This window comes from Colletotrichum fioriniae, assembly GCF_027942845.1.
Source record: "Colletotrichum fioriniae strain IMI 355084 chromosome Unknown scaffold_1, whole genome shotgun sequence".
Lineage (NCBI taxonomy): Eukaryota > Fungi > Ascomycota > Sordariomycetes > Glomerellales > Glomerellaceae > Colletotrichum > Colletotrichum fioriniae.
The window spans coordinates 1135099-1160861 of NW_027076837.1; the positions used below are offsets into that span (position 1 = coordinate 1135099).

At 53.0% G+C, this 25763-nt stretch overlaps 8 protein-coding genes across 8 annotated transcripts; 1 reads left to right on the forward strand and 7 right to left on the reverse strand.

Annotated features, from left to right (window-relative positions):
• Positions 1-666: 666 nt before the first annotated feature.
• Positions 667-1164, reverse strand: N0V96_000314 (uncharacterized protein; the record flags this gene model as incomplete). The annotated part of the gene is made up of 2 exons (XM_065755900.1): positions 667-867; positions 1117-1164. The coding sequence occupies 2 exons, from the start codon at positions 1162-1164 to the stop codon at positions 667-669; spliced, it is 249 nt and encodes an 82-aa protein (XP_065615140.1).
• A 2872-nt stretch (positions 1165-4036) lies between these two features.
• TRR1 (thioredoxin-disulfide reductase) lies at positions 4037-5212 on the reverse strand (the record flags this gene model as incomplete). Its single annotated transcript, XM_053195452.1, has 3 exons — positions 4037-4938; positions 4997-5059; positions 5194-5212. The coding sequence occupies 3 exons, from the start codon at positions 5210-5212 to the stop codon at positions 4037-4039; spliced, it is 984 nt and encodes a 327-aa protein (XP_053047105.1).
• Positions 5213-6696: 1484 nt separating this feature from the next.
• On the reverse strand, positions 6697-7704 carry N0V96_000316 (uncharacterized protein; the record flags this gene model as incomplete). Its single annotated transcript, XM_065755901.1, has 3 exons — positions 6697-6780; positions 6935-7259; positions 7334-7704. 3 exons carry the CDS (start codon positions 7702-7704, stop codon positions 6697-6699), a joined length of 780 nt encoding a protein of 259 aa, XP_065615141.1.
• Positions 7705-9129: 1425 nt separating this feature from the next.
• N0V96_000317 (uncharacterized protein) lies at positions 9130-10026 on the reverse strand (the record flags this gene model as incomplete). The annotated part of the gene is made up of 2 exons (XM_053195454.1): positions 9130-9641; positions 9732-10026. 2 exons carry the CDS (start codon positions 10024-10026, stop codon positions 9130-9132), a joined length of 807 nt encoding a protein of 268 aa, XP_053047107.1.
• Positions 10027-10746: 720 nt separating this feature from the next.
• N0V96_000318 (uncharacterized protein) lies at positions 10747-13399 on the reverse strand (the record flags this gene model as incomplete). The annotated part of the gene is made up of 3 exons (XM_065755902.1): positions 10747-11668; positions 11964-12292; positions 12344-13399. 3 exons carry the CDS (start codon positions 13397-13399, stop codon positions 10747-10749), a joined length of 2307 nt encoding a protein of 768 aa, XP_065615142.1.
• A 2432-nt stretch (positions 13400-15831) lies between these two features.
• On the reverse strand, positions 15832-16951 carry ELO2_1 (Fatty acyl-CoA elongase/Polyunsaturated fatty acid specific elongation enzyme; the record flags this gene model as incomplete). The annotated part of the gene is made up of 3 exons (XM_053195456.1): positions 15832-16100; positions 16184-16466; positions 16526-16951. 3 exons carry the CDS (start codon positions 16949-16951, stop codon positions 15832-15834), a joined length of 978 nt encoding a protein of 325 aa, XP_053047109.1.
• A 4330-nt stretch (positions 16952-21281) lies between these two features.
• On the forward strand, positions 21282-21557 carry N0V96_000320 (uncharacterized protein; the record flags this gene model as incomplete). The annotated part of the gene is made up of 1 exon (XM_053195457.1): positions 21282-21557. The coding sequence occupies one exon, from the start codon at positions 21282-21284 to the stop codon at positions 21555-21557; it is 276 nt and encodes a 91-aa protein (XP_053047110.1).
• A 450-nt stretch (positions 21558-22007) lies between these two features.
• MSD1 (aspartate--tRNA ligase msd1) lies at positions 22008-24081 on the reverse strand (the record flags this gene model as incomplete). The annotated part of the gene is made up of 4 exons (XM_053195458.1): positions 22008-22964; positions 23018-23176; positions 23238-23387; positions 23437-24081. The coding sequence occupies 4 exons, from the start codon at positions 24079-24081 to the stop codon at positions 22008-22010; spliced, it is 1911 nt and encodes a 636-aa protein (XP_053047111.1).
• Between the last annotated feature and the right edge of the window lie 1682 nt (positions 24082-25763).

The following is a 25763-nucleotide window of genomic DNA, read 5'->3' on the forward strand; positions in this document are numbered from 1 at the left end:
GCTGAGCCTGCCGCAGGTTACGCTTACGGATCCGCATTTTATAGCTGTCAAGGCGTTATCTTAATGTCTAGGGATTGGGGTAGGGCTCCTATCCAAATAGACCGCCTTTATATATCTTACTTAATCCAGTGGGGACCCTTAATTTCTACAGGACCGAACCCGTCGTCGTTAAGCATATAATCAGTGACGAATACGTCAGTCACGGAAAACGATCAGTTCTGAGTAGACCGCTTTGATATGTCTTGCTCACGCCAGAACGCATGGGCATACTAAGTCTATGCGGCAGGATCACAGAACCATTATCCTCATCCAATGTGCATCACCCGCACATGTGTGGGTGCTACCGCTCACCTTGCTCCCATCTCAATATTCTATAGCCGTTGCGGCGTTGTCTTTAACACTGGTTAGGAAGGCAAAGAGGCATCCTGCTGAACACCCCGATAAAGCAGGCCCTAAGACCATGTCTCCCTCAACCTCCTGCATATCACTTCTCAAACGACTGGACAGGCGGATGAAGTAAAGTTCATGTCAGCATGTCAATTCGTAAGGTTTCCTGTCACCGTTGCTACTGAACCGAAACCCCTCCTTGTTTTCTACAACTCTGGGCGTTTGCTGGATATCATCTACTCCCTTGATACCATCATAGGCCACGCAGATGCCAGTAGTTCACTTCTTGCCAGAGCTACTGGAGCTTCCACCGCCATAGCCGGATGAGCTTCTCTCGCCGCTAGAAGAGGTGTAGGTGGAACCGCCGTTGCCATCGTTGTAGTAGGTGCTGCCGTTGGGGTTGGAGTAGTAGTAGGACCCGTCACTTGAGATGAGCTGGTCAGCCTTCCTTTCCTTGATATGTCGACTAATACGGGCTGACTACGGGAGATACTATTTCGAGGATAGGAAGTACGGGAGAGTAGCCCCCCTCGGACAAGTAATCGTCATCCGGACAAGGAGGAGGAGGAACAAGTTTAACTCACGTGTTAGAGTAGTGGTAGGAGTTGGAGTTGGAAGCACTGCTGCCGTAATCACGCGCGCAGTAGTGGTTGCCCTGCGTTTGCCAGTCGATACGTCAGTCATGGCTTGAAGCTTCTGCCGGTTCCGGGAAGAGGGATCTTTAAGTACCTCGCTGTTGGTGCCGGAGCTCTTGTACTCGTAACCCTGACCGCTCATCTTGACTGTTTGCTTGTCGGTCTTGACACGAAAATGGTTGATTGAGAAGGTTCTGTATGCGTGGTATCGGAAGGTTGTTGTGAAGAGATGAGGAAGAGGGGAAGAAAGGGCGAGATCACCAGCAGGTAAAGGGAGATTAAGTACCCAGGCAAGACCCTTATGGTTTATCACGCAAGCTCTATTGATACTTTCCTTCTCATGTCCACCCGCATCACGGATTGACTGTTGGCGGGGCAGGGACAATCGGGAAGCTACTTACCTACCTTACCTCACCTTACTTTGTGTGTTGCTTGTGGCTTGCAAGAAGCTCTCATATGCCTTCCCGCGGCGCCCGTATCAAAGCTCCAAAATCAAGTCAGGCAGGAACATGTGATTGCATCAATCTTCCCCTTTGCTGCCCGTTTTATGCATACCTGATCACAATCAAGTTTCCAGTGTCAAGAAGCAGCAACGGAGCGCAGCGTACTGCTGGCATATTGCTTTTTCCGACGAGATAAGTCGTATGTCCCCTTTCCCCCACTGCCAAGCAAGCTCCCGCTGTGATGACCCGGTCTAGGATCATCCTAGTCGCTGTCAATATGTTGGTGGATCCCATACCAACAAGGTGATTATCTCGGCTGAGATAAGAGCCTAGCATCTATGTTCATAGAGACGAAATCAGAGGGACCGGAACTGAATACTTGGGAATAGCCTCTAGCTTGCAAAGTACAAAGGCAATAGATTTCTCCCAAGCGCGTTGTCGATGAGTCGCTGTGACCGGCAGTCGAGTGGGATGAGAGCCAGAGAACCCCTCACTCGCACAGCTGTCCCCCACGTTTCAGGGATCAGCTTGCATGGAAAAAGCAAGTGACATCCGCAAGCAACCAACTCACTCGTGAACTCAGGCGCCTCTCAATCCTACACGTCCGAACGAAAACCAGATTTCATATGCTACCGCATCTTGCTACAGGTATCCCAATTGCGCGTAAACCCCCCAAACCAAATAGTATCCATCCCATTAGAGGTAAAGAAAAAAAAAAAAGCCCAGCATCCCAATTCCAACAAATACAATCACATAATCGCTCCGTCGTCACGCATTACAAGACCTCCTCGTCATTATTTCATTCCAACACTTGAACCAAGTCAGTCACAAGTCACCCAAAGTGCGGAGTAAACCCAACTCAAGTCAAGGTTCCCTCAAAGCTTACTTTTTGCCGTACCCGGAGCATGTTCGGTATCCGCTAGCCGAGGTGTACGGTGAACCGCCGTTGCCGTCGTTTTGATACCTCTCGCTCTTTGGCGTCGAGGAGTGAATTGAGCCGCTCCTATCCATCGTTTGTCAGGATTCCGTCAGGTCTTGGCTAGGCCTCTTTCTCCTGCCCCTCACGCAACATTCTCCCCCAGCTGTCCATTTAGGAGTAGGTAAGGAGGGATAAAAGTAAAGAAAGATTGAGACTCACGCGCTGGGATACTGGTATGAGTTTGGGTTCGCAGAGCCGCTGCTGCTGCTGTTTCCGTAATCGCGAGCGCAGGAGTAGTTACCCTGTTGGTTTCCCTCCACAGTGAGTACTTTTTGCTCTGCTTCCACGAGAACCTCATCTCAATTACCTGGCTGTTGGATCCAGAGCTCTTGTACGAGTACCCCTTGCTGCTTGGCATATCGTCGATCTGGGGAGAGGGTGGGCGGTGGATTCTGCGGCTGCTTCTTCAAATGCTATTGAGTTGGAGATGGGCTCATTCAAAGGATCAAAAGGTATCGGGCGTTTTTTCTTCGTTTTGACACAATGTGGAGATGGGGAAAGAGAAGACGAAGAAGGCGAACTTAAGTAAAAGAAGAAACTCTCTCTTTCTCTCTCCAGTTTGCGGCACATGGTACGAGATACTGTAAAAGGTACATAATGGGCTGATCATGGGCGATGCGTGGTTTGAAACGCCTGCGCTACTTCACTTTACCCCGCCCCACGGGAGCTCATTGGAGCCCATAGTGAGACTTTTTTCTTTTGCTCTCTCTAATTCCCGTGCCTTACGAGTCGGGTCCATTGACAAGTTGGGATGGGGGAACGGACGATGCGGCAAAAATGGGACCAACGAGTGGATGAAAAGGGATGCTTTGGGCAAGGCGTCAAGCGTCGAGCCGTCAAGCCCGTGGGTCAAGCGAGGCGACACGCATGCGCTGGCTCTGCATCTTTTCTTTGGGCGCTGGACTTCTGGGGCATTAGGTATCGGTAAGCCAGTTGTTGGTATTTTAAGCTTCATGTGGGGGTCGGAGGGCACTTCTGGCTCTCTGCACGAGCAGACTCTTTGGATGAGAAGGAGTCCGAGATGTGGAAGGGGGGAGGGAGGGAGGGGTGACTTGAATTCTACAGCGAAAGAATACTTTCTCAAGTTAGGTGCCTTGGACTGAGGACGGGGGGTAATGTACCTGAGCTCAGAAGCTTCATAACAACTTGGGACGACACACGACCTTGTTCGCATTCCTCGAATTTTTATGAGGGAAACAGCGGCTCTTTGAATAATAACGTTGCCTCCCTGACGTCTTAGCTTGGGGGGTAGTCTAACAAATATCAAGGAAAAGGAAAGGCATAAGAGAGCAGCTGTAACCGCAAGGACCGCAGATCCGGGAAAGCCCGGCCATAAGTAGGCGACCGGCGGACGCGGTCAGGGGCATATATCTCCGAGATCTGCTTCGGTCGACTCGGATCTGACTCCGAGGTGATGGGAAAATACCACCCTTTCTGGTCTTCAGTGATTTTAATACGCTTGAATTCAAAAGTCTATTTTTTCGTGCTTCTTGCCGGCATATCTAGTCTAGAGGCTCTTCTATATCATTATGCGGCTCACAAATAGCCCATTCACGACACTTCTTTTTTTGAATTTAGAGGTGATGATCTAGTCAGTTGGAAGGGTCCTTGGGGTCGCCGTCCTCGAGCTCGGCAAGGTACTTCTCGGCGTCCATGGCAGCCATGCAGCCGGTACCGGCACTGGTGATGGCCTGTCTGTATCTCTTGTCCTGGACGTCACCGGCGGCGAAGACACCCTCAATGTTGGTCAGCGGCGTACCGGGCTTGGTGACGACGTAGCCCTCGTCGTCGGTCTCGAGCTGTCCCTTGACGAGCGAGGTCGCGGGCTCGTGACCGATGGCGTAGAAGAGACCGTTGGCCTCGAGCGTCTCCTCGGCGCCCGTGGCGGTGTCCTTGACGACGAGATGGCTCATCAGGCCGTCGTCGCCGCCCTTGATCTCCTTGCCGGCCGAGTTCCAGCGGACCGTCACCTTCTCGTGGGCCAGGAGGCGCTTGGCCATGATCTGCGAGGCGCGGAGGACGTCGCGGCGGACGAGGACGGTGACGTGGGAGCCGTACTTTGTGAGGTAGAGGGCCTCCTCGGCGGCCGAGTCGCCGCCGCCGATGACGACGAGGTGCTTGTTGCGGAAGATGGGGACAGCGCCGTCGCAGACGGCGCAGGCGGAGACGCCGTTTTGCCAGTACTTCTCCTCGCCGGGGAGGTTGAGGCGCTTGGCGGAGGCTCCCGTGGCGAGAATGACGGCGTCGGCGGTGTGGGTCGTCTCGGGCTCGAACTCGGTCGAGAACTTGAAGGGGCGGGAGGAGAGGTCGAGGTTGGCGACGGTGTCGGAGATGATTGTGGTACCGAAGCGCTCGGACTGGGCCTTCATGTTCTCCATGAGCTCGCCGCCCATGATGCCCTTGGGGAAACCGGGGAAGTTCTCGACGTCGGTGGTGGTGGTGAGCTGACCGCCGGCGGCGATGCCGTTGGCCATGAAGCCCTCGTAAAGGACGGCTGGAAAGGGGAGTGTCGTCAGTGGATGGTCCTGGAGTTGGAAGTGGGAGGGACTTACGCTTCAGCTCAGCGCGCGCCAGGTAGACGGCGGCGGTGTGGGCAGCAGGCCCAGAGCCAATGACTGTGGCATGAAGTTAGCAAAGGCGCATTGCAAGACTTGAAGAAGGCCATCGCGGTTCGATCATGTCTGAGAGGCATGACTGTCTCTGCTGGTCGGCAGGAGGGGCAACGCAGGAACGGAGAGTCGTGACATACTGACAACCTTGCTGTGCATTTTGCGGGCACTTGACTTTAATTCGGCAGGGTTCGTAGAGTTCTTCTTGAGTGATGTGGTGGCTGCGGCAAAGGATAGACCAGTGGCGCTTGAGCGAAGAATTGTTCGTCTAAAGGTTGAAGAGAACAGTTTGGCGGTGATATGCGCGTTCAGGAACACGCACTATCCTCTCCAAAAATGGCGGGGTATCAGAAAAAGAGAGATATATGTACAGCAAGAGGGGAGGAGGGGGTGCCACAGTAGGTACCTAGGCCAGGGGGCGTGTGAGAGGAGGGGTGGAGGGGCAAAACGAATGGTAGGGGGCAGGACGGCGACGGCGACGGGCTTTGCTTCCAATCAAGGCTTGGAAACTCGTGGACCGCTATCGTGACGGCAGACCCGGGATGGTAGTGGTAGTACAGACAGTGGTTCTGCAGCAACAGCACAGCTAAAGTAGATAGCAGCAGCAGTAGTGGTACAAGCAGTCAAGCACGAATTGTGATTTCTAATGGTGGTGGCCGGGATCTGGACACTGATGCGTTGCGCTGGTGGTGGTGGTGGATTCCAGAATTCCAGAAATTTTTAATCGGGGCCTGCCGCACGATTCAGGGTGCATTTCATAGCGTCTGTCAGTCGGCCAAGCCAAACCGCATGTGGTCTGGATGCGTGATCGGAGTGCCGTTCTGTGTCGTGAGTGCGTGGATTACCTAAGCACCGAGTCGCCGACTCCCCGTTCCGTCGGTAAGCCCCCACTTGCCGAGGCTCTTCCGAGTGACGCAACTCGGCTCCGAGCCACAAATCTGCACCACGGTGTGCCGTGTACCTACCTTAGGTACCTATCTTTTCGTCTTCTCGTGAATTGTGGACCGAGGTGGTCACCGGTGTCGGGAAGTTTATGTTCTACAAGGGTTCTCATGCTGCTGGGAATCTTATCAATCGCATCAGTATGTATTTGGAATTGTTGACGTCAATGAAGCTCCAGCCTCATAAGACGAACGCCTAAAACTGAGCCAAGTCCGTTGGAGTCGGCGATATATCAACAATCCTTGCGCTCAAGTATGCAAAATTATCGCGCACCCGATCAATGGGATGAGTCGATTTCTACATACTCCTATTGGCCCTGAGAACACAAATATTTGCTTTCTCATCATCTCACACACATCACATGCTTCTCTGAACTGTTCTCCAAAATGTTGGGTCTCACGCTTCGCAAGTGCGCTGGCTCAAGGAGATACCCTCTCTTACTAAGTAAGGTAGGTGGGTAATCAGCCATACAGAGCCTGGGAGCCACAACCGCCGACGATGCAGCCTTGCAAGACGTCTGCATCTTAAGCAAACATCAAGAGGTAAACCTCGGATCACATTTTGATCACATGACACAGGGTTCAAGTGTATACATTAAGGGCCGGCTATCAAGATGATAACCGTTGGATAGATGTCATTATTCCTGCCTTCCCCCCCAACCCAAAGGTCCCAGGCATCCCATTCCCCACGCTCTCAACACCCTACGCATCGGGCAGCCCAGAAATAACAACACCACTAACAAAATCCTTGGCGTGCCCCTGCGTGTCCATCTTGCCAGTACCATTCTTCAGGTAACAATACTCCCCCCGGCAACTTAATCATTGCAACAGACCGACAATACCCTCCCGCCTTGACATCCCCGCTGGCAAGATTACTCCCATACGCCTGGTTATGCGCCGCACACAGCGCCATACACTCCTCAAACGTCGAAACGTACACCTTGAGGATATCATACAGCGCCGGGTTGCCGTAGGCCGCGCCTGAGGGGTAATTCACCTCGCAGAGCTGACGGAAGGTCTGCGTCGAGTACCCAGAGCCAATCTTCATCGCGTTGCCGCCGGCGTCGGTGGGCGTGTAGGTCGTCGTGTTGATGCTCGGGCAGCCGCCGTCCGTCGGGGCGGAGCGGATGCCCGTCGGGATCGAGCGCGTTGTAGATGAAGTTGCTGTTGAGCTGGAAGATTGGACGCCTGTACCTGAACTTGCGCTTGAGGTTGTGGGCGCCGATTGAGAGCCTGCTGTTGCTGAGGCTGTTGAAGATGGATCTCTGTTTGGATATTGGGATTCAGTCAACTATGCTCTCATCTTGCCTATGCGAGTGTGAGGGACAGGTAAACTTACACTGACACAGCCGAACTATCAGCCTTTTGCGCCGCCAACCCTCCCGCCACGCCGCCGGCGACACCCCCAGCAAGGATAATCACCAGCGCAATAACCAGGCCCCAGAACACAGGCACTGTCAGGCCCAGAACGCGCCGTCTCTCTGGCGGTGGCGCGTCTGCCGCGGCGGCGGAAGAAAATGCCGGGTGGTAGGCCTGCGTCATTGTTGTCCACGTTGACTTTTCCAAAGGGCTCTGGAACTCGGAAGGGTCGTACGGGATCGGCGCGGTGGAGTACCGGCTCGGTGCCGCCTCGAGGCCGGGTTGATCTGCTGGTACCGGCGTCGCGGCCGTTGCCTCCGAGTGGAGACGGTGTTGGATCTGATCGGCCATTTTTGCAATCCTCCACGGTTTTGTCTTAACTTCCTCTTTTTGCTGAGGATTTCTCCCAGAAGAGTAGGAAACACGAGGCGAAACGCGAACGGGCGCGACGATCACAGAGTGAGCAGAAAGAAGGACATCAAGAGCGGAAGAGAGAAAAACAAGAGGGAAATCGTGAAATTAGGCTGCCTGCCGAGTACTTGAATGAAAGCTCAGCTCGCAAGGGTGAAAACACCGTTGGACCCCGGCTACGAAGGTACTCTAAGCAGCAACCGAGCTTACTATGCAGGCGCGCCACATGGTGGGGGGGGGGGGGTTCATTTTTCTTTGCACGATGCCTCATTGAGTTGAGAACCCATGCGCCGACAACTTATTTTGGAATTGGGAACAGTCCGAGCCTTACCTTCCCTTCTCCTGAGACAATTGGTCTCTCTGCCTCGTGAGAAGCGTAAAGGCGACCGCCCGGCGACGCCACGTTCCGTCCATGCAATTTAGCCTCAGCCCTAAAGCGCGAACAGTGAGAAGAGGGAGGAGGGAAAGGGGGGCCAAGCGTACGATGAACGCTTCAAGTGCTAGCCATCGCGACGGCAGGAATCATCTACAGATACTAACGAACCCTTTTCGAAACGGCGCCCGATGGCGATGGTGGTGAGGGCGGGTGAGCGGTGGTTGGCTGGTCTTTGGGGTTGTAGCCGCCGAGGCGCCTGCATATGCTTCGCCCGGTTGGCGCGTCAACCGAAATAACTTGCGTCTAGCCTGCGTCTAAGCTGAATGGCAGCTGCAGCTGTCTAGAAACCTGATTTGATTGAAAGGGATTCTCGTGGCCGAGTTGCAATTCACAATAGTCCATGATTCTCGAGGTTGAAATGGCGTGCAAGAATGAAGAGATTGATCCTTTACATGTGGACGTACAATGACCCGAGCAGCTGGTCTCGCGTTTAATATCATCATCCTAGATACAAGCAAGCCGACTGATCGCATCGACCGCGCTGGGTTGGCAACGCACGATGCCTGTGGTCATGAGATCGAAGCTACCGAAGAGATTCTTTCGCAGTAGCGTCTCTTGTATCTTCTCCGCGACCTTCAACGGCCTCAGAGTTACTCAATAATGATGTAAATTGAGAGTCGCAAGTAACCCAAAATTTCAAGGATGGATTGTAGTTGCCATCCGCTGAACTTCGTCGGATTTCAATCTGGGCAAAACCTGATGACATGACAGATTCAATCCTGCATCTTGAGCGTTGTTGATCTGGGTATATAGAAGGTAAACTGTCCGCAACGCTAACATGATCTTACCGCACGATCATGAATAGAACTAAAGATTCATAGATTTCACATATTTGGCTAGATAACCTTCCACTTATAGAGTCTGCAAGACCCATTTCTACTCGAATATTCACACCACCAAACCCTCCCGCCATCCTCAAGCCTCAAACATCAAGAAAGCTCGTGTCTCCTATCATGGTTACTAGACAACTCATTCGGCACCGGCTGTCCATGAACTTCAACCGGCACATACGCCGTCCGCTCCGACTTGGCCCACGGCGACGACGGGCCCGTCCCGGAGGAATCCACCTGGCTCGACAGCGCCGCCCTCGTCTTCCTCTTCTCGCGCAACAACATGACGGTCAGTGCCGCGATCGCCAGCGCCAGCGGGGCGCCGATGCCCACCCCGATCCCCGCCGCCGCGCCCGTCGAGATCCCGTTGCTGGTACTTGACTCTGCCGCGGTCGCGGAACACGTTGCGGCGGTCCCGGTGCTCTGTCCTGCTGCTGCCGCGGTTGCGGTCACCGTCGTCGTCGCGAGGTCGCCGAGGTCTGATTTGAGGTACTCGTTGAGCAGCATCTGGCCCGCGGGGACGCTAAATGTGTAGTTTGCGCAGTTGCCGGAGTTCTGGCATGCGAACTTATTGTCACCGCATAATGCGACACCGCAATGTCGGCCGGGAACTAGTGTATAAGTCAGCCCATAACGAACCAAAGACACAAACCCCAAAAACAGAAGATTTTCTTTATATCTCCCCAAGAAGGACTTCGTACCTCCGCCAGTAATCTCCTCCCTGTCGCAGTACTTTGGACACCCGCTCCTCGTCCAATTCTGATCCGTACATGCGCCGCGGTAGAAGCTCAGCTCCGTCTGCGAGAAGCAGAGGCCGTTGCTCATGCAGTAGTGATTCTGGAAGCAGCACGCCGCGACCTCGGTGCCGCCCGCCACGGGACACGCTACCGCCTGCGTCGCTTCGACGCCGTTGGGCCAGTAACACGTCTGGCCCGCCACCGCCGTGAATAACGGCACCGCTGCGAGGAGCCGCCTGTGTAGCAGCGGCAGATGCATTGTCAACGATGGGTGCTACCCCGAGCAATCCTGAAGAAATGTGAGAGAGAGTGTCGGCACGACGGAAAGAGAACGCGAGGAAAGTCTTGGTTTGGTGCGGGACGGAACGCTGCGATTAATACTTGTAACTTCATGCAGGCACAATGGCTATGCTTCAAGTTCCTATGCCCAAGCTGGGCATTCAAAGTCACCTTTAAGCCAGGGCTCTAGAGACATGCAGCGCTTGGCGAGTGATTTTGGGGTCGAGGGATTCGCATCCCTGACCAGCCTTAGACGGCTTGAACGAATCACGCCGCACACGGGCTTGACTAGACGGGTTTCGCGCCTCCTGGAAATGACCGCAATACAAGACTCTCACAGCCCAGTTGTCATTGACTTCTATGGGTATACACTAAGGACTACCAAACTGCTTTGTACAGGAGCGCTATGTGAATGGTCTGCTGCAAACACCTGCAGGTCCCTCTCCACCAGCTGCACGGGTACCAGGAGTTAATTCTGTTGCCTTGCGGCCCTTACCGGGATGGTTGCGATCGTCATCGATCCCCTCGTCAGAACAGAGGTGGCTTCACAGGGGTCATGTTTTACGAATCGCAAATTGGGAATAGCTCCAAAAAAGCATAGAGATAAGCTTGTTGCAAATCGCGGGTATTCATCTCGCTACGCTACATAATTGACGTGCTCATTATCATCAACCCTTCCTTCACCTCGTCGCAGTGACTATCACGCACCTCTCGCTCCCTTTACAGATTTCCATTCCATAAAACAAGCCGCAATGGCCGAAACGGCAGCCAACGGGATTGCAGCAGTGAACACCACGCGAAGAGCATCAGTGTACACAGAAACCATCATCGGGAGCGCCTCTTCCGGCACAACCGTCCGGAACGCCGTCACCCCGGCCCCGAGCACCGCCCGGATATCCACCCCGGGGACCGCATCCCCCACTGAAGCCCGCAGCAAGTGATTCTGGAACAGCGCGTTCCCGACAGACATGAAGACGGCGCCGCCCAGCGCCTGCGCCGCTACGACCGCCGCGGTCCCAACGGGCACCTCGTCCGGCGGCAGGACGGCCTGCACAGCGGTAAACCCTTGCTGGATCGCCATCCCGAAGCCCGCCGCGACGAGGATCTCGAACCCGATCCAGTGAGGCGTCGGCGTGTCGGACGAGAGCATCAGGAGCTTGCCGCACCCGGCTGTCGCGATCATGCCTCCGATTATTGCCGGGGCTGGGGGGTGACCCACGACGGAGACGAAGATGCCTGCGAGGAGGGAGAAGATGGCTATCGCGGCGACGTACGGAAGCATATCCACGCCAGAGGATACGGCGCTTTCACCGCGGACTGCCTGAAACCAAATTGGTAGGAAGTAGATGTGGATGAGGAGAGCCCCGTACGTGGCGAAGGCCGCGACGCAGGAGGCGGCCACGGTTCGCTGCGTGATGATGGCTGGTGGGAAGAGCGCGCCGTCCTGCTTCCACCACTGCCATGCCACGAAGACAATGGCTGTTGCGCCGGTACCTGAGAGGAGGCCGATGATCTTTGTGCTCGACAGGGCTTCGCCTTGGGTGATGTACTGGAGGGCGAGGAAGAGCATTACGCAGGCTCCGAGGAGGAGTACATTGCCTATCAGGTCTAGGTCTAGAACTCTGTTGAAGAAGGTTTGTTTGTGTTGCGCTTGCTGTTGAGGGTGGAAGAAGAAGAGAAAGACGATGAGGGTGAAGCCTACGATGGGGAGGTTGATGTAGAAACACCATCGCCACGTCTGGGGAGGGAGTCAGTCCTTGGCTTCGCAAACAGTTAGAGCCGCGAGATCACTCACGACAAGGTCAGTAAAGACACCTCCGAGCAGGGGAGCGACTGTGGCGCCAAGGCCAAAACTGTCGATGCGTTAGTATCAACACGTCTTGAAGTATTCTCTGTCTTTAGATGGAGGCTTCTTACATCACTCCGATGATGGCCGTATAAACTGGCCGCACCCTCACGGGAACCGCCGTTGCGACGATAACAAAGCTCCCAGTCAGAATCCCGGCGCTTCCCAAACCAGCTACGGCACGTCCCACGATGAGCGCGAGAGAGTCGGGGGCGAGGCCACAGATGAGCGATCCAGCAAGGAACATGAGCATGGCGAGGACGTATGCCCACTTCACGGAGAAGAGCATGAAGACTCTGCCAAAGACAGGCTGGAAGGCACAGATCGTGAGGAGGTGAGCTGAGCCGTACCAGCCAATGTCTGCGGTGGATTGGAAATCTGATGTGATGTACGGAATGGCCTAATGCCCGGTCAGTCTTGGGGCATGTTAGTACATGAGATTATGACTTACAGTTGTGAGGATAGTTCGATCGGCCGAGATGGAAAACACCGCCAGACAGATCCCAATGATCAGAACCGCGAGCCGGCATCCTTCCACCCACTGCTCCCCTTCAACCTCGCGGCCCGAAGACGGCGACGACACGGCACCATGCTTCTCCGCCCTCGCCATATCGAGATACGTCACTTGGCGCTGGTAGTCCCCGCCATCAATCTCGTCAATATCCGGCTCAAACGGTCTCGTGAAGCGGCTAATCCGGGCATCGGCCTTGCCGGGGTGTCTCTGCTCCGTGACGGGTGTGAGACCCTGCTGCCCCATCCCCCGTGGCCCACTACTTGTTATGGACCCGTGAAGAGACGGGTGGCTCGCCAGGTGCCGGAGTGGCGAGGCGAATATGGACGAGATGATTGACGCGGACTCGGCGTGAGGTGGCGAGAAGGCGTTGCGTTCTACGTCGTCTGTTCTAGAGAGGGTATGTGAGTCTGAGACGGTGTGTGACGGGACTCTCTTCATGGCTAAGGGGAATGCGTGCTGAATTTGCGTGGGCGAGATCGAGTCTTCGCGGGGGGTCATGTGTACGGCGCCGGGTTGTCGTAGGGATGATACTCGTCGGGGGATCGCCGGCGGTCGTGGCCCGTTGGTCAGGGTAACTGAGGATCTGATGGAGTCGTGGCGACGGCAGTGGTTTTCATTGTAGAAGCTCTGAGATGCTATCGAAAGTACGCTGTTACTCTTGCGTGTCTCTTCGTCCGTCACATCGGTCACCCTCTTCATCACGGCTCCGGCGGCAGAGGGATGATCCTGTGAATGGCGAACTTTTTCTTCCCACTCTTCCGTCAGGGTCTGTGGGAGAATGTCCTCCCCGTCGTTATCATTCTCCTCTGAATAGGATGAACATAAATTGTCGTCGAGGCCAGGTAGAGGAGTAGCGTGGGAGTGTATGATTGAGATTCGCGAGCGCTCCTCGCCGAGAAACTCTGAGGATGGCCTAGATCCGAGTGATGGCCTTTTGGTCTGGATTACACCGTTTTCAGCTACAGGCTCTCGCTTTTCAGCATCTTTCTCCATCTTGTCGTCGTCTCGTATGCTCAACGAACTTTGGAACTTCATAAGTGGGACGGCACAATCGTCTGTATGAATGATTTTTGGGTAAGTTCCAGGTTCAAGAAAAAGGTGTGGTTGAGCATCGCAGAATGTTCAAATATCTGGAAGCTACCCCCTTCAGCTTAAGAGGAGCAGCCAGAGACTACTCATAGTCTCAATCTAGCCTCATCGCTAGTTCATTCCCTGCAGTTCATTGACTGTCTAGATCATCAGTGGCGCCCAGAAACAATGGCAGAACATCCTCAGCTACGCAGAAAGTGTTATTAGTCCCGTTTGGGAATGGCCTCGCGTTGAACGTACTTGCTGCTGGGGGCGTTTTACGAACGGCTGGATGTGAGATCCCAAAGTGATGGGCTGAGCTAGCAAACATGACTGCCCGATGTCGGCAGGTATGGGTCTGTAGAGAATATCGGTTGTGAGACAGGAGGCAGCATGCCATGCAGCTCATGGGCAAGACTGGCACCGATTGCCAGATCCATGACTAAATCAGCCAAGTTTGTGGTGCCATTACTAGCACTCCATTTCTGACGGCCATCATCTTTCAATGAACCGCGGGGACCCCCCGTTAGAACCATGGGGCTGGTGGGCTGTTGTTGAGGATCGAACAAAGCACAAAGCAGCAGTCGAGGGGGCGCTAGGACATGGTGAGGGGAAGAGTGGCGGGGGAGGATGCCATTCGCGGCGCTGGCGCCGTGGAATTTCAAACTAGACGGGATTCCGGGGCCGATATCTTTGTTTGTCGGAACCGAAGACAATGGATTGGGGGGCAGCATGAAACACGGTGTCCAGAGAAGGTAGTTGGTGTCCTCGTCATCATCGGAGAGAAAACGGAAATACAGAGTGCTCTGCAAATTCATTGCTTGCTTGGCCGAGCCGTGCATTTGCAGTGACTTTCGTCTTGGTAATTTTGGGGAGTCTTGGATGTTCGTATTTCGTTCGGGTGAGCAGCGGGGGCAGACTTCGACACAGCCTCGGTGATGAATCAGAGTCGAGGGCAGCGGATGCTCAGCCGAAAATATCAGACTTGTCTATGGTGGTTTATAGGGAGCGACTGACCAACTTTTCGTCAGTTACAGAAACAAAAGGGACTTCTGCCCAGAAGCTTAAGATGATTATACCCTTAATCTTGAAGTGCAGCGCTACCGTTTTCGGTAGCTTTTACTTTCGAGTCACCATGCAAGCTTTTTTATTTTACCCCTTTCTTTCTATCACTCCGTCATTCTTTCACTCTTGACCTTCAGCAGGCTTCAAGACCTGATTGATGATGCCGTATCATTCTTCCATTCATTAATGGCTAGCGTTGTTGGGACTGCTCAAACCTCACCAAGTATGGCATTTACTTGGTAACGCCAGCCTACGGGATTATTGATCACGATCTTAGTGTAGGAGGTTAAAAGAAGCTCAGAATTGAATCAAAGGGGAGGCTTGTCTGCACTTCGTCACCTTGATGCTGTCCATCCTGTGGCAAACCATCCTGCTACAAGCGCTTAGCCCAAGTCCTTCATCCAACGAAGTCACCACAAATGCAGCATATGCTTGGCAAGATTGAGGATAAGCTCAGCTTCAATTGCATGTGATTCCTTTCCGTTATTTGACTCCAAACTAAGGCGCACATACCTAACAACACCTACTTCCATGGCGGTGACATCATGGCAGTACTTCAACAGTCCGGGACGCATGAGGCTATTGTTCACGCCAGTGATACGTTTTTTATTCATTCTTGGCGTCATTCATAATCCAAACTGATAGACACAAAATCTAGCACTCTGAGTACTCGAGAACACCTGTTGAGTGGGCAGAGGTAAGGAAGAATGGCCTCGAGAGTCAGCATGTTGGATTCTGATCGTATTCGTACTAGCGCGATCTGCGGACCAGGATTCCCCAGACGATCCCATCACACCTTGAAGGCCCGCAGCCCGTAATTCTAAATCCATCGACCCGCCTCACTCCGGCAGACCGCAGACCGCAGACCGCACAACTTCAGATGTTTTTCTCCCCCATGCCCCCCACCAACCTTTCACCGTCCAACATGGCATTTCACTTTTGCATACAGTCAGACATGGGCACACTCTCTTAATAAACTCATGTGATTTGTTCCACAATCCGGAGTAAACTCCCGCCCTGCTTTCGAACCTCAATCAATACTTATGCCCACCAACGTCACCGTCACCGCCACCAATAGCACCAACCAGGTATTTCGTCTCCTCTCGTCCTCCCCCTCACGCCTTGAAGATCTGGCCCGAGCACCGGGCTCAATTCCAAGGGCCACCCGACCAACAATGCTGACGTGTCTATGGTATTCTATGGGTTCATGCTTTGTCCAAAATAAAAACGCAAAATAAAAAGCTGAGCTGAGTTGAAAGTTTCTTCAGGTCTCGAGCTCGACCGTGGCGTTCTTACCTCCCAAGGTCAGCCGCCGCCAAGGCCTTCTTTTCGTTGAGGACAGCGGCCGGCTTGTTGGACTTTTGCGACGCAGCCGCCTTGCTGCGACCGCCCTTCTTGTACGTTGAAATGTAGAACATGATGAAGAGAATCAGGTACGACGTCAGGATGGCGCCACCAGTCACGGCTGAGTAGAATTCGCCGCCGCACCGACCGACGTGGGGGAGGATCTCCTTGAAGTACGTGTCTGCGAAGACGTCGTAGAAGCCAAAGTAGACGAAACCTGTCGACGCGAATTAGCATTGGTATAGTCACCACATGCGTCACTGGCATTTTGAGTGAGTTGGGGGAAACCATTCGACTCACCAAGGTCCAGCACGAACTGGGTAATCTGCAAGACGGTGATCCACTGCTTCCACCACACCTTGATGCCCCGCGCGGTCTGGAAGTAATACCAATACATGACAACGTGCACCGTCAGGTTGAGCGTGATGGGCACCCAAGACAGCGGGGTTCCTCCGATCAGCTGGCTGAAGCAGAGGAGCGCGGTGGCCGGGTGGTGATAGCAGTGGAGGAAGGTAAGCGGTTTCTTCTTGAGCATCAGGAAGACGGTGTCGATGAGCTCGTAGTATTTCGTGAGGTAGTTGATCTACCAGGAAAAGGTAAGCTCATGTTCTTGGTTGGAGGTGGTTCTGTTATATTACTCACGTAGTAGAGAACAACCAGTTGTTGTGTCCAGCCCGAGGGTCCGCAGATACATTCGTAGATGCCCTTCTGCCACAAGCTTGGTGCAACTTGTTCGACGAACAGCACCAGCAGAGCTCCGCTGAGAAGAGACAGGAAGAGATTGTGAATTTTGAAGAGCGTGTTCAGCTCCAGCGGTTTGCGATTGCGCATTACCTCCCGGCCGCCAAAAACGACTACAAGATACAGCACCACCAGAGTCATGGCTTCAGTGAAAGTCGAGAGTGGTGTCCGTCCGTACACAAATTCGAAGTCGCTGGCAGGGTATCCCATAACCGACTTGTAGACCTTGTCGAATGTTGTCCATGGCGAGAGGAGCGCCGCGGATGCATCTTTCACCACCATAAACCCGGAGATGTTGCCGCTGGAGGTGAGATTATCGGGAAACATGATGATGATTGGGCAAGAGTTTGAAGAATCTTGAAGAAAGAGAGATTCTCACGCAGAGAAGGAGAGGAGAAGAACTGCAATCGATTTATGCTAATGTGGATGAGTACCTCAATGCATGACCAAGACTTTACCATGGGAAAATGGGGCCACCGCTCTACGCCCCAAGCTCAACCATCTCGATGCCTCCGTTTCAGACCACCAACTCAATTGCTTTAACAACTAGCCGATGACGGCATTCCTTTCTTTACGGTCCTCGTGGGTACCCAATGCATGATAAGCGCGAGCCGCAATTAGATTGTCCATTCCCCGTAGCTGCCTAAGCTTTGCCAGCTCGGGATCAATGCTCCGAAAGCTCGTACCCAGCTTTCGTACAGCTACGAGGAGCTACGAGGGACCTTGAAGGGCGCGTTTGAACCCGGGTCGCGTACATCCCACACGGGTCATGCCTTAACTTTGAGAGGCGTTACGTGGTTCCCTAGTGCGTACCCGTTTTTTTAACCCCTCATCAGAATCAGGCTTTTCTATTGAAGCTAAAGACGGTGTTGCTTCTCGTTTTCAGGCACTTGTGGCAGTGCAAAGAAACCAATGGGATGACCCTGTTGGCATCATACGACAGAATAGAACAGCGTTGAGCAAGGCGAGGCTGCGCAAGATTGACTTGGTACTGTCAGCTATTGGCCTGTCTTGAGCCACCGGCCATAATTCAAGCCAATTCTGCTTTACCCAGCAGCTCACTTGATGGAAACTCAACAAAGATATCACTTCCAGATGGAAAGTTATCTCTCTTCAACCACTGGCACGAAGTTGTTGGCGAACCCCAAGCTCCAAGCTCCATTTCTCTAAGATAACGGCTACAGTTTAGGTGGGAACTGCGAAAGTGTGCCCGCGAGATAGCGTCCAGATTGGCATACTTTCTGGTTCCTGCATGATCTTCTTTCATCCGAGTGGAGCTTGGTTCATCTGAGTCTATCTAGTTTCTCAAGAGACGCTTCGTATACATAACCTTTCACACGAAACAGCGTACATCCCTCGTACGCTATCATGAGTTTTTAGCTCTAATACAGAGATGATGATATCGAAGTCCGTCCAAGTGACATTTCACTCTCAGACTCTGTTTCCTGGCTCTGTATCCAAGGTCTCTTCAGCTTCGACCACGCAAACCGTGTAACATCAGCCCACCCCTTCAGATGTTGAGGGTGGTCTATCCATCCACTCTCACGCTGCGATTTCTACGTATCTATATTTCAACATTCAATTTCAAGCCTTCCTTATCTACTCATACGGAACTGTTACTCCAAGGAACTGCAGTTTCACCCTTCTTCGCAACTCGTGTGCTTACCGCAAAATTTCAAGTCATGGGCTCAAGTCAGCGCAGCGTCGCCCTCGTCTCCTCGGTGTCCTTCATGCCTGCGCTCGGTAGAATTTCTTCAAGAGTCTTGTATCGGAACTTCAAGATGCTACCGCCATCAATGACTTCCTCGGACTCAAGATGTTGAGACCATAGCCATAGTGTTGTTTGGACTGGCAGCACGGCTAAGAACGAAGATGAGATCTCACAGACTAGCTATGGATGGATGTGAACGCCCCATTGGACCGGTATTATGGATCCTACATCCAGGCGGCTATGTGTTGATATGGGCTACTGTTGGGATTGGACGTCACAATATCCAGGCATGGGATAGCGAGGACAGAGTGGGCTGAAATTTTCAAGGAGAAAGCGAGGAGAAAGTGAGGAGAAATTGTGACGATTAGGGAGGGACTGTCATTCTTAAAGGCAGGCTTCTGCTTCACCAGCTGAAACATTGATGGCATTTACCTGGAGGTGAAAGGTGTTGGCCTAGGAGAGTACGGTCCAGCATAAGAAGCGATACCATGAGTTGCGGATTGAAGAGAAGCAACGACTGTTTGAATCTTGGAACCCTTTTCCCCTTACTCCTTTCTTTGCCATTTCTCTTTTTTTCTTTTTCGTTTCTTTAACGAGTGTAATCCAAGATTTTATTCGGGGTCTCCCGGTCTAAGATACCTTTACTTCATGTGGAAGTGATGCAGGGCGTCAGCAAAAGACTGTTTGAATTGGGTTGACTGCTCCGCCAGAGAATGATGCTCTTGGCCGGAAGGGAGGATGGAATATCTACACGCCGGGACTGATTTTCGGCTTCTTGGTCATAGTAGCCTCAAGTTCAAAACCCTCCTTGGCAGAGAGGGTAAGAGTGGGCAATATGGGAGTGCAAATTGCTTCGAAGGCTCATCTTGAGGTACATATACTAGGCAACTCTTCTCCTTTCCTCTCTTTAGAGTTCTTACCAAAGGGAGGAGTCATCGTTCTGAACTTCAAGAAGAGACGATGTAACGGGCGTTTGATTGGCTTGAAGGATAACGGCTCCTACGTTCTGCATTGAAGAAATTTCCGTTTCGGCAGTCAGCACGACTTCAAGGCACCCTCAGATCTACTAATCATTCATCAATCTACATCACCGAACAAGTATACCTTTCGGAATACTACATAAGACGCTCTAAGCCGTGTAGGACGCCTCTAAACTACTATCAGATTCAGCAGAAGACGGTCCTTCTGCCCATCTGATAGAGCTTATCAGGGACTCCAATGAATATTGCGATTGATCGAAAACGTGCCCGCATCCAGTGCGAGACTCTGAATGTTGCTGGAGGCAATTAGACAGGTGTTTGCATTGATGAACGCTTCTTTATATTGGTGAATATTTTTCTATGACACTCGGCCAAGACGTTTCTGCTCGTAAGATACACAAACAGCCGTAAAGTACGTAATTCGGTGTTTTACCATGGCCCTTCGGCCCTCATCTTCAATCAGCGGCCAGTAAGGATGTCAAAGACGGAGAATAAATTTGGCTTGAAGCCTTCACCCCTTTGCTGTTGGTATGCGAGCGAGCTAGCGGCTCCGCGCCTGAGACAACACCAACTGCAGAGCAAATCCAGCTAGCGCCTTAGAACGCGACGGGTCTTAAAAGCTAGTCTGTGTCACGACTGGTCTTGTCTTCAATGGCGTCGATCTGGCAGATCGTGCCGCCACGGGTTCCCGTGCTAGCTTGGTGGAGACCATCAACCTTCCACGTGTGCAACGTTCTTCAAGACGAGCGGCGGACTCCAATCTTGGAGAAACTGTCTGCCAGGGTGAGAAGGATTTTAGGCACATGAAGAGTTGACCACATGAGCCAAGACACAGTCAAGGCATTGAAAGACTCGTCCAGGCTCTGCAATCACTTTTGGCATGTTTATCAAGAAGGCGCAGTGGTGAGGAAACCCATCAGGAAAGCAACTTGTCAGCGAATCGACATCCCGTCTAGATATCTCGAGTCCGCAGGTCCCTGATCCGTGTTTTAAGGCCTTCTACTTCTAGCCTTCGGTCTGAGACCCAGGCGTGCCAGGCAAGTCGTCTCTGATGAAGCCAAAGTAAGGGAAGAGGCCAACACTGCTATCAAAGCTCTACGTTACTCCGCATCCACCAATCATGCAAAACATGCATCGGTGTATGGCCCTCGCCAAGTACCATTGGACGTTGTAGATGAGATCAGGTAGAGAGCACGGCAGAGAACAAATTCACATGCGCATCGAGGGAAGTAGGCTCACCTCCCATAGCAGCAGAGCATATCCCATCCACTCAAGTCAAGCCACCTTCCCCGAATCCCAGAGCACTGCCACAAGACAGATACATAGCCAGAAGCCCTGCATAGCTGGGCCTCCAAAACTCAAAACTACCCTCCCCCAATCAAAACTAATCCCACAACCCCATGTCTCCGTCACTAAGAATCATAGCTTCAAGAAAGCCGATCATCAACTTCGGTATGTGTTCTCCAACAGGCTAGAACAATGTCGTCAGCCCGGACGGCCGCACACCCACGGGCACATCCCTGTCTGAGACGATGCAGTGCAATGGTGTGTGATGTCAAATCTGACGACGAAAATGTGGAAAGGTGGAAGCTTTGATAGGTGCGATTCACACCCCCGCCTGCCTGATCAGATTACCTGGGACAGGGGGGGGGGGTGGTCCCTGAGCTTTCCATCCCGCACCTGCACCTCTGACGTCACACTCTATCAGTCCAGACGGGAGCTCACCTTCCTTCCTCACCCACAAAGCAACCTGACCATCCAACATTGAACAATCCATAAGAAGGGCCTCAGCCAGCTCTACTTCCACTCCCATCCTGTCTGATATCTTTCCATTACAACCAAAAAGCAACCAACCCATCGCATGCCAGCATTCAACAAACAACACAACCAAACCAAGATAAAAGACGTCCCCCTCTTAAACAAACTCGTACCCACCTCTCAACAACACAAACCCATTTTCCCCAAAATGCCCGTCGGAAACAACGACCAGAACGCAGGCGTCACGGGCGGTGCCAAATTCGTCACCTCGGCCCTCGGTAACACCGTCGGCGGCGTCACCCGCACCGTCGGCAACGTCACCGGCGCCGCGACCCAGGGCGTTGGCGACACCATCACCAGCGCGACGGGGTCCGCTGGCCGACCCGTGGGCGATGGTATCTCCAACCTCGGGCAGGGCCTGTCGGGCGCGCTGAATTCGGTTGGGAAGGGAGCTGAGGATGCTGGACAGTGGAAGAGATCCTGAAGAACGATATATCTTCTGAATGGGATGTGAATGGGATGTGAATGGGATGTGAATGGGATGTGAATGGGATGTGATCAAGGAAAGGAAAGGAATGGAAGAATGAATTAGGATGAGAATGACTTGGGAGGTTCTTCTGCTTGTCTTATTAGGAGCGCTCACGTCATGGAATCACCATGATGGATATGATATACAATAATATGCCCTCAATCGACTATTCAAAACTTCGTGAAAGTGATGATAAGTTTTACTTAACGGGCCTCTTCCAGAATATACGCCCACGGCCGTTCGTGAAAGTGATGATAAGTTTTACTTAACGGGCCTCTTCCAGAATATACGCCCACGGCCGTTGATATTGTTACAGGATGATACTTTTACAAAGTTGTACAGTATATGACAGTGAACATGATACAATCGAATAGACGGAGGGGAGTTAGAGCACCTCAAACCTTTTCAATCCTTCTTCCGGAACTGCAGGTTATACGTCAGCAGCTGCTCCTTCGTCATCTTTCCCGGCCCGCCAGCAAACTCGTCCACGCCATTATTATTCTTCGGGAACGCAATCACGTCTCTGACGGAAGACGAGCCGCTCAGGACGGCTACAAACCGGTCAAACCCGATGGCAAAGCCCGCGTGCGGCGGACATCCCGCCTTGAGCGCCTTGAGCAGGTGCGAAAACTCTTTAATCTTATCCTGGCTCATCTTGAGGATGTCGCGGAAGATGAACTCCTGGATCTCGGCAATGTGGATACGCCGGCTGCCGCCGCCGAGCTCCACGCCGTTGAGGACGAGGTCGTAGTGGTCGGCCTTGGCCCGGAGCGGGTCCTTGAAGAGGAGCTCAAAATCCTCTTCGGAGTGGGGGGACGTGAAGGGGTGGTGGGTGGCCGAGAAGCCCGAGGCGCCGCCCTGTCCGACGTCGCCCTCCTCTTCCGGAGTGAACATGGGGAAGTCAGTCACCCAGAGGAACTTGAAGCTGTCGTCCCTGTCCAGGAGGCCGGCCTCCACGGCGGCGTGGTACAGGGCGATTCTCGCTTCGCCGAGCTTTGTTGAGCCTCCTTGCTGGGGTTGGTTCTTGCGCGCCTGGAAGAGGACAATGTCTCCGTTTTCGAGCGACGAAAAGCCGGCTTCCTCGGGGAGAGAGCCAAGGATGCTGTCTAGGCCTTCGGGTCCGAGAGCGGAGAAGCCGTTGAGCGGTTTGCTGCTGTCGAACATCAGGGCTGTGGGAGCGCCGTCTGGGTTTTGTGAAAGGCTTTTGGGAAGGTTCTCCATGAACTCCGTCACGAACTTCCACACGTCACGCCTGTCGGCGTCTTCGTGTGGGCTGATCTTCCAGACTTCGACAATTGGTGCGTCAAGGTCGGTGATCATGCTGACAAAGTCCTTGTTCAGGCTTTCATCAACGCGACATATCTGAACGCTGTTAGTCTTGGAATGCTAAAGGACGTCTGTGGGACGCAACTCACCCTGTTGGGGATGCGCAGATCCGGCTTGTCGGATCCATACAAGTCCATACAGTCGGTGTACTTCATTCTCAGGAATGGCGCAGAGATGGCATGGTATTCTTGGTAGAGAGGTGCTTTGGCGTCGTCTTTTGTGCTGTCCTGCACACTTTGTTTCCAGTCCTATTTTCAGTCAGCTCTTAAGTCTACTTCGCTCCATTAGGAATAGAGAGCGATCGCATACCTCGAGTGATGCCTTCCTAATTGGCGCGAATGAGTCTTCTCCCACTTCCATGACGTACTGCTCTCTTACAGTATCCCACGCACGGCCGACGACATATTCCACATCCTCCATGATGGTCTTGCCCGTAGCAAAGGATTTCTCCATATCCAGCTGTAATTATGTAAGCTATTTGTATCCATCAGCAGCACGAACCACGCACCTGTGTGAATTCGGGTTGACGGTCTGCACGATGATCTTCATCACGGAAGCACCGCGCAAACTGGTAATAACCCCCCATGCCTGAAGCCATGAGGACTTGCTTGTACTGCTGCGGGCTCTGAGGTAAGGCATAGGCGTATCTCGGTCGCCGCGTCGGCACAATGAACTCTCTTGCGCCTTCCGAAGTAGACTTGAAGAGGATGGGCGTCTCGACGTCCATGAACTCCCTATCCACCATCGCCTGCCCCATGGACGACTTGAGCTGCGCACGGAAGCGCAGCCTCTCCTTCAGCTCCTTGTGGAAGCGCAGCTGAAGATGGCGTTGCTCTGGCGGAAACACCGTGTCTGGGCCAACGATGATGTCCTTGGGAAAGGGGTTGAGGTATTGTATCGATTCCATGTCAATTTCAAATCGTGTCGCGCCCGATGCGTCCGTCGTTACGCCCTTTGCCAAGACGGCACTGAAGGGACGAATCTTTGCTAGTACCGCCGCATTATCGCCTTTGGCACAGATTTGGCCAATTCGTTCCCCATTGCGCTCCAGGTGGGCGAATGCCAAGTTCTTGCCGACCTTTCTCGTTCGGCCGATGTGTCCGCTCACGATGATCGAGGAGCCCGGTTTGCTCCATGCCTCAGGAGATGACATCTGGGGAAGTGCGACTGTTGTTTTCGAAAGTCAGCAGAAGCTTCAGGAGTTACGTTGGTATTCTTGAACTTGCTCACAGCACTCCTTGAACTCCTCTGACAGTTGTGTGTGTTTTGACTCATCTTGCTCGCGCTGGGATTTCGTCGTTGACAGATGACGAGCCTGAGGGCCTGGAGGATTGATTTGGCCGCATGTTGTATTTGGAAACAGAGAGAGACTTCGGCTAAGGGGTTGCGACTGTGATGTGCGCGGACGCAGGAAAGCCAATGCTCTACTGCGACAGCATTGGCGAAGCATCTGGAAAGTCAAGCAGGGCTGAGTGAAGACGAGCGACTGCGCAGAAGCCGAGGATCGGATGTACACAATGTAGCAATCAAATTGGAGCTTCGGCAGGGCACAATGGCGTGGTGAGAAAGGATGATAGGTGGGCTGAGATCAGATGTGGTTTTGTGACATTTGAAGCTATCACAGGTTAAAGTCCCTAGCTTACTGTTCACTGCAATAAAACAGTGGAACGATGTCGGAGCCCACCCATCCAATGCGACACAGGTGGGCTGCTGCTGTATGGCGCGCCGTATTCAGGTCCCTAGCCGGCGCTTGCTGGCACCTCAGGCAGAAGGTCCCCACCAAAAAAGTGATTAGCGCGGGGCAGATCCTCGCGTCCATATAAAAATCTTTCAGAGAACTCCCTAAAATTTCCCTCCTTTCCTCTTTATGATTTCTCCATTTCAAAAAAGTGTACGTTTGGTTTCACCCCCATCTCCCTCGGCGCAATTGCGCATATTGTCAAAAACGACGAAAACACCTTACTAATTGGATACTCTTGCAGGTGATGATAGCCACGTGGATAACATGATGCTGCTGCCTCCGTCTGAAGCATCCAAGCTCTCCCCTTTTGGTGGCTTCAGGGCAAAGGTGTTGACGGCGGAGGGGGCCATGACATAGGCGTTCGACACGACCTTGTTACTAGTATCGGACGCGATGAAAGGCAAATCTGATTTTTCACGAAATGGAAGAATTCTGTGGGCTTGGCACTTTTCATTCGACGACAACCGGGAGCCTCGAGGCTTCGAGTGAGGCCTATGGGGTTGCTCTGAGTTGGCGCGAACAATATTTATGTTGTTGATGGCACAGCCTGTGGTCGGGTACGTCGATACGTCCTTCCTGACACGGCTACAGCCAGAGATTTTGCGGTCGGCTGGGAGCGAGAAATATCGGACGGGTATCGCGCCGGTGAAGCTTTCGGGGCTCTGCAGGCGCGGTATGCGAATGGACGAAGTTGAGTAGTGACTGGCGGCCGTCGGCGGTGGGATTGGATGCACCAATTTTGGACACTTTCTTTGTATGGTAGACATTTTTGACCTCGTCAGTGCATACACACTGACGAGGATGGCGCCCTGAGCGGCTCGCCAGCCATTCCCAGACTCGAATGAATCAGTCAAGACCCCAATGACGGGCGAGAGAAAAAACAAAAGGGTCCGAGAACCAACCACTGTGCCACTGTGCTCTACATGTGATGGGAGACGTCTCCGTTTGATGATTCAGCGAACCCCATGTTTCCCCAAAGTGTTTCAATAAGTCATGGTGCCGTTCAAAGTTTTGAAGTCATGTCGAGCACGAGGGGTTGCGAAATGCATCATGAGCGTTGGATGTAATTAGATGGATGGAAGAGTAATAGGGTA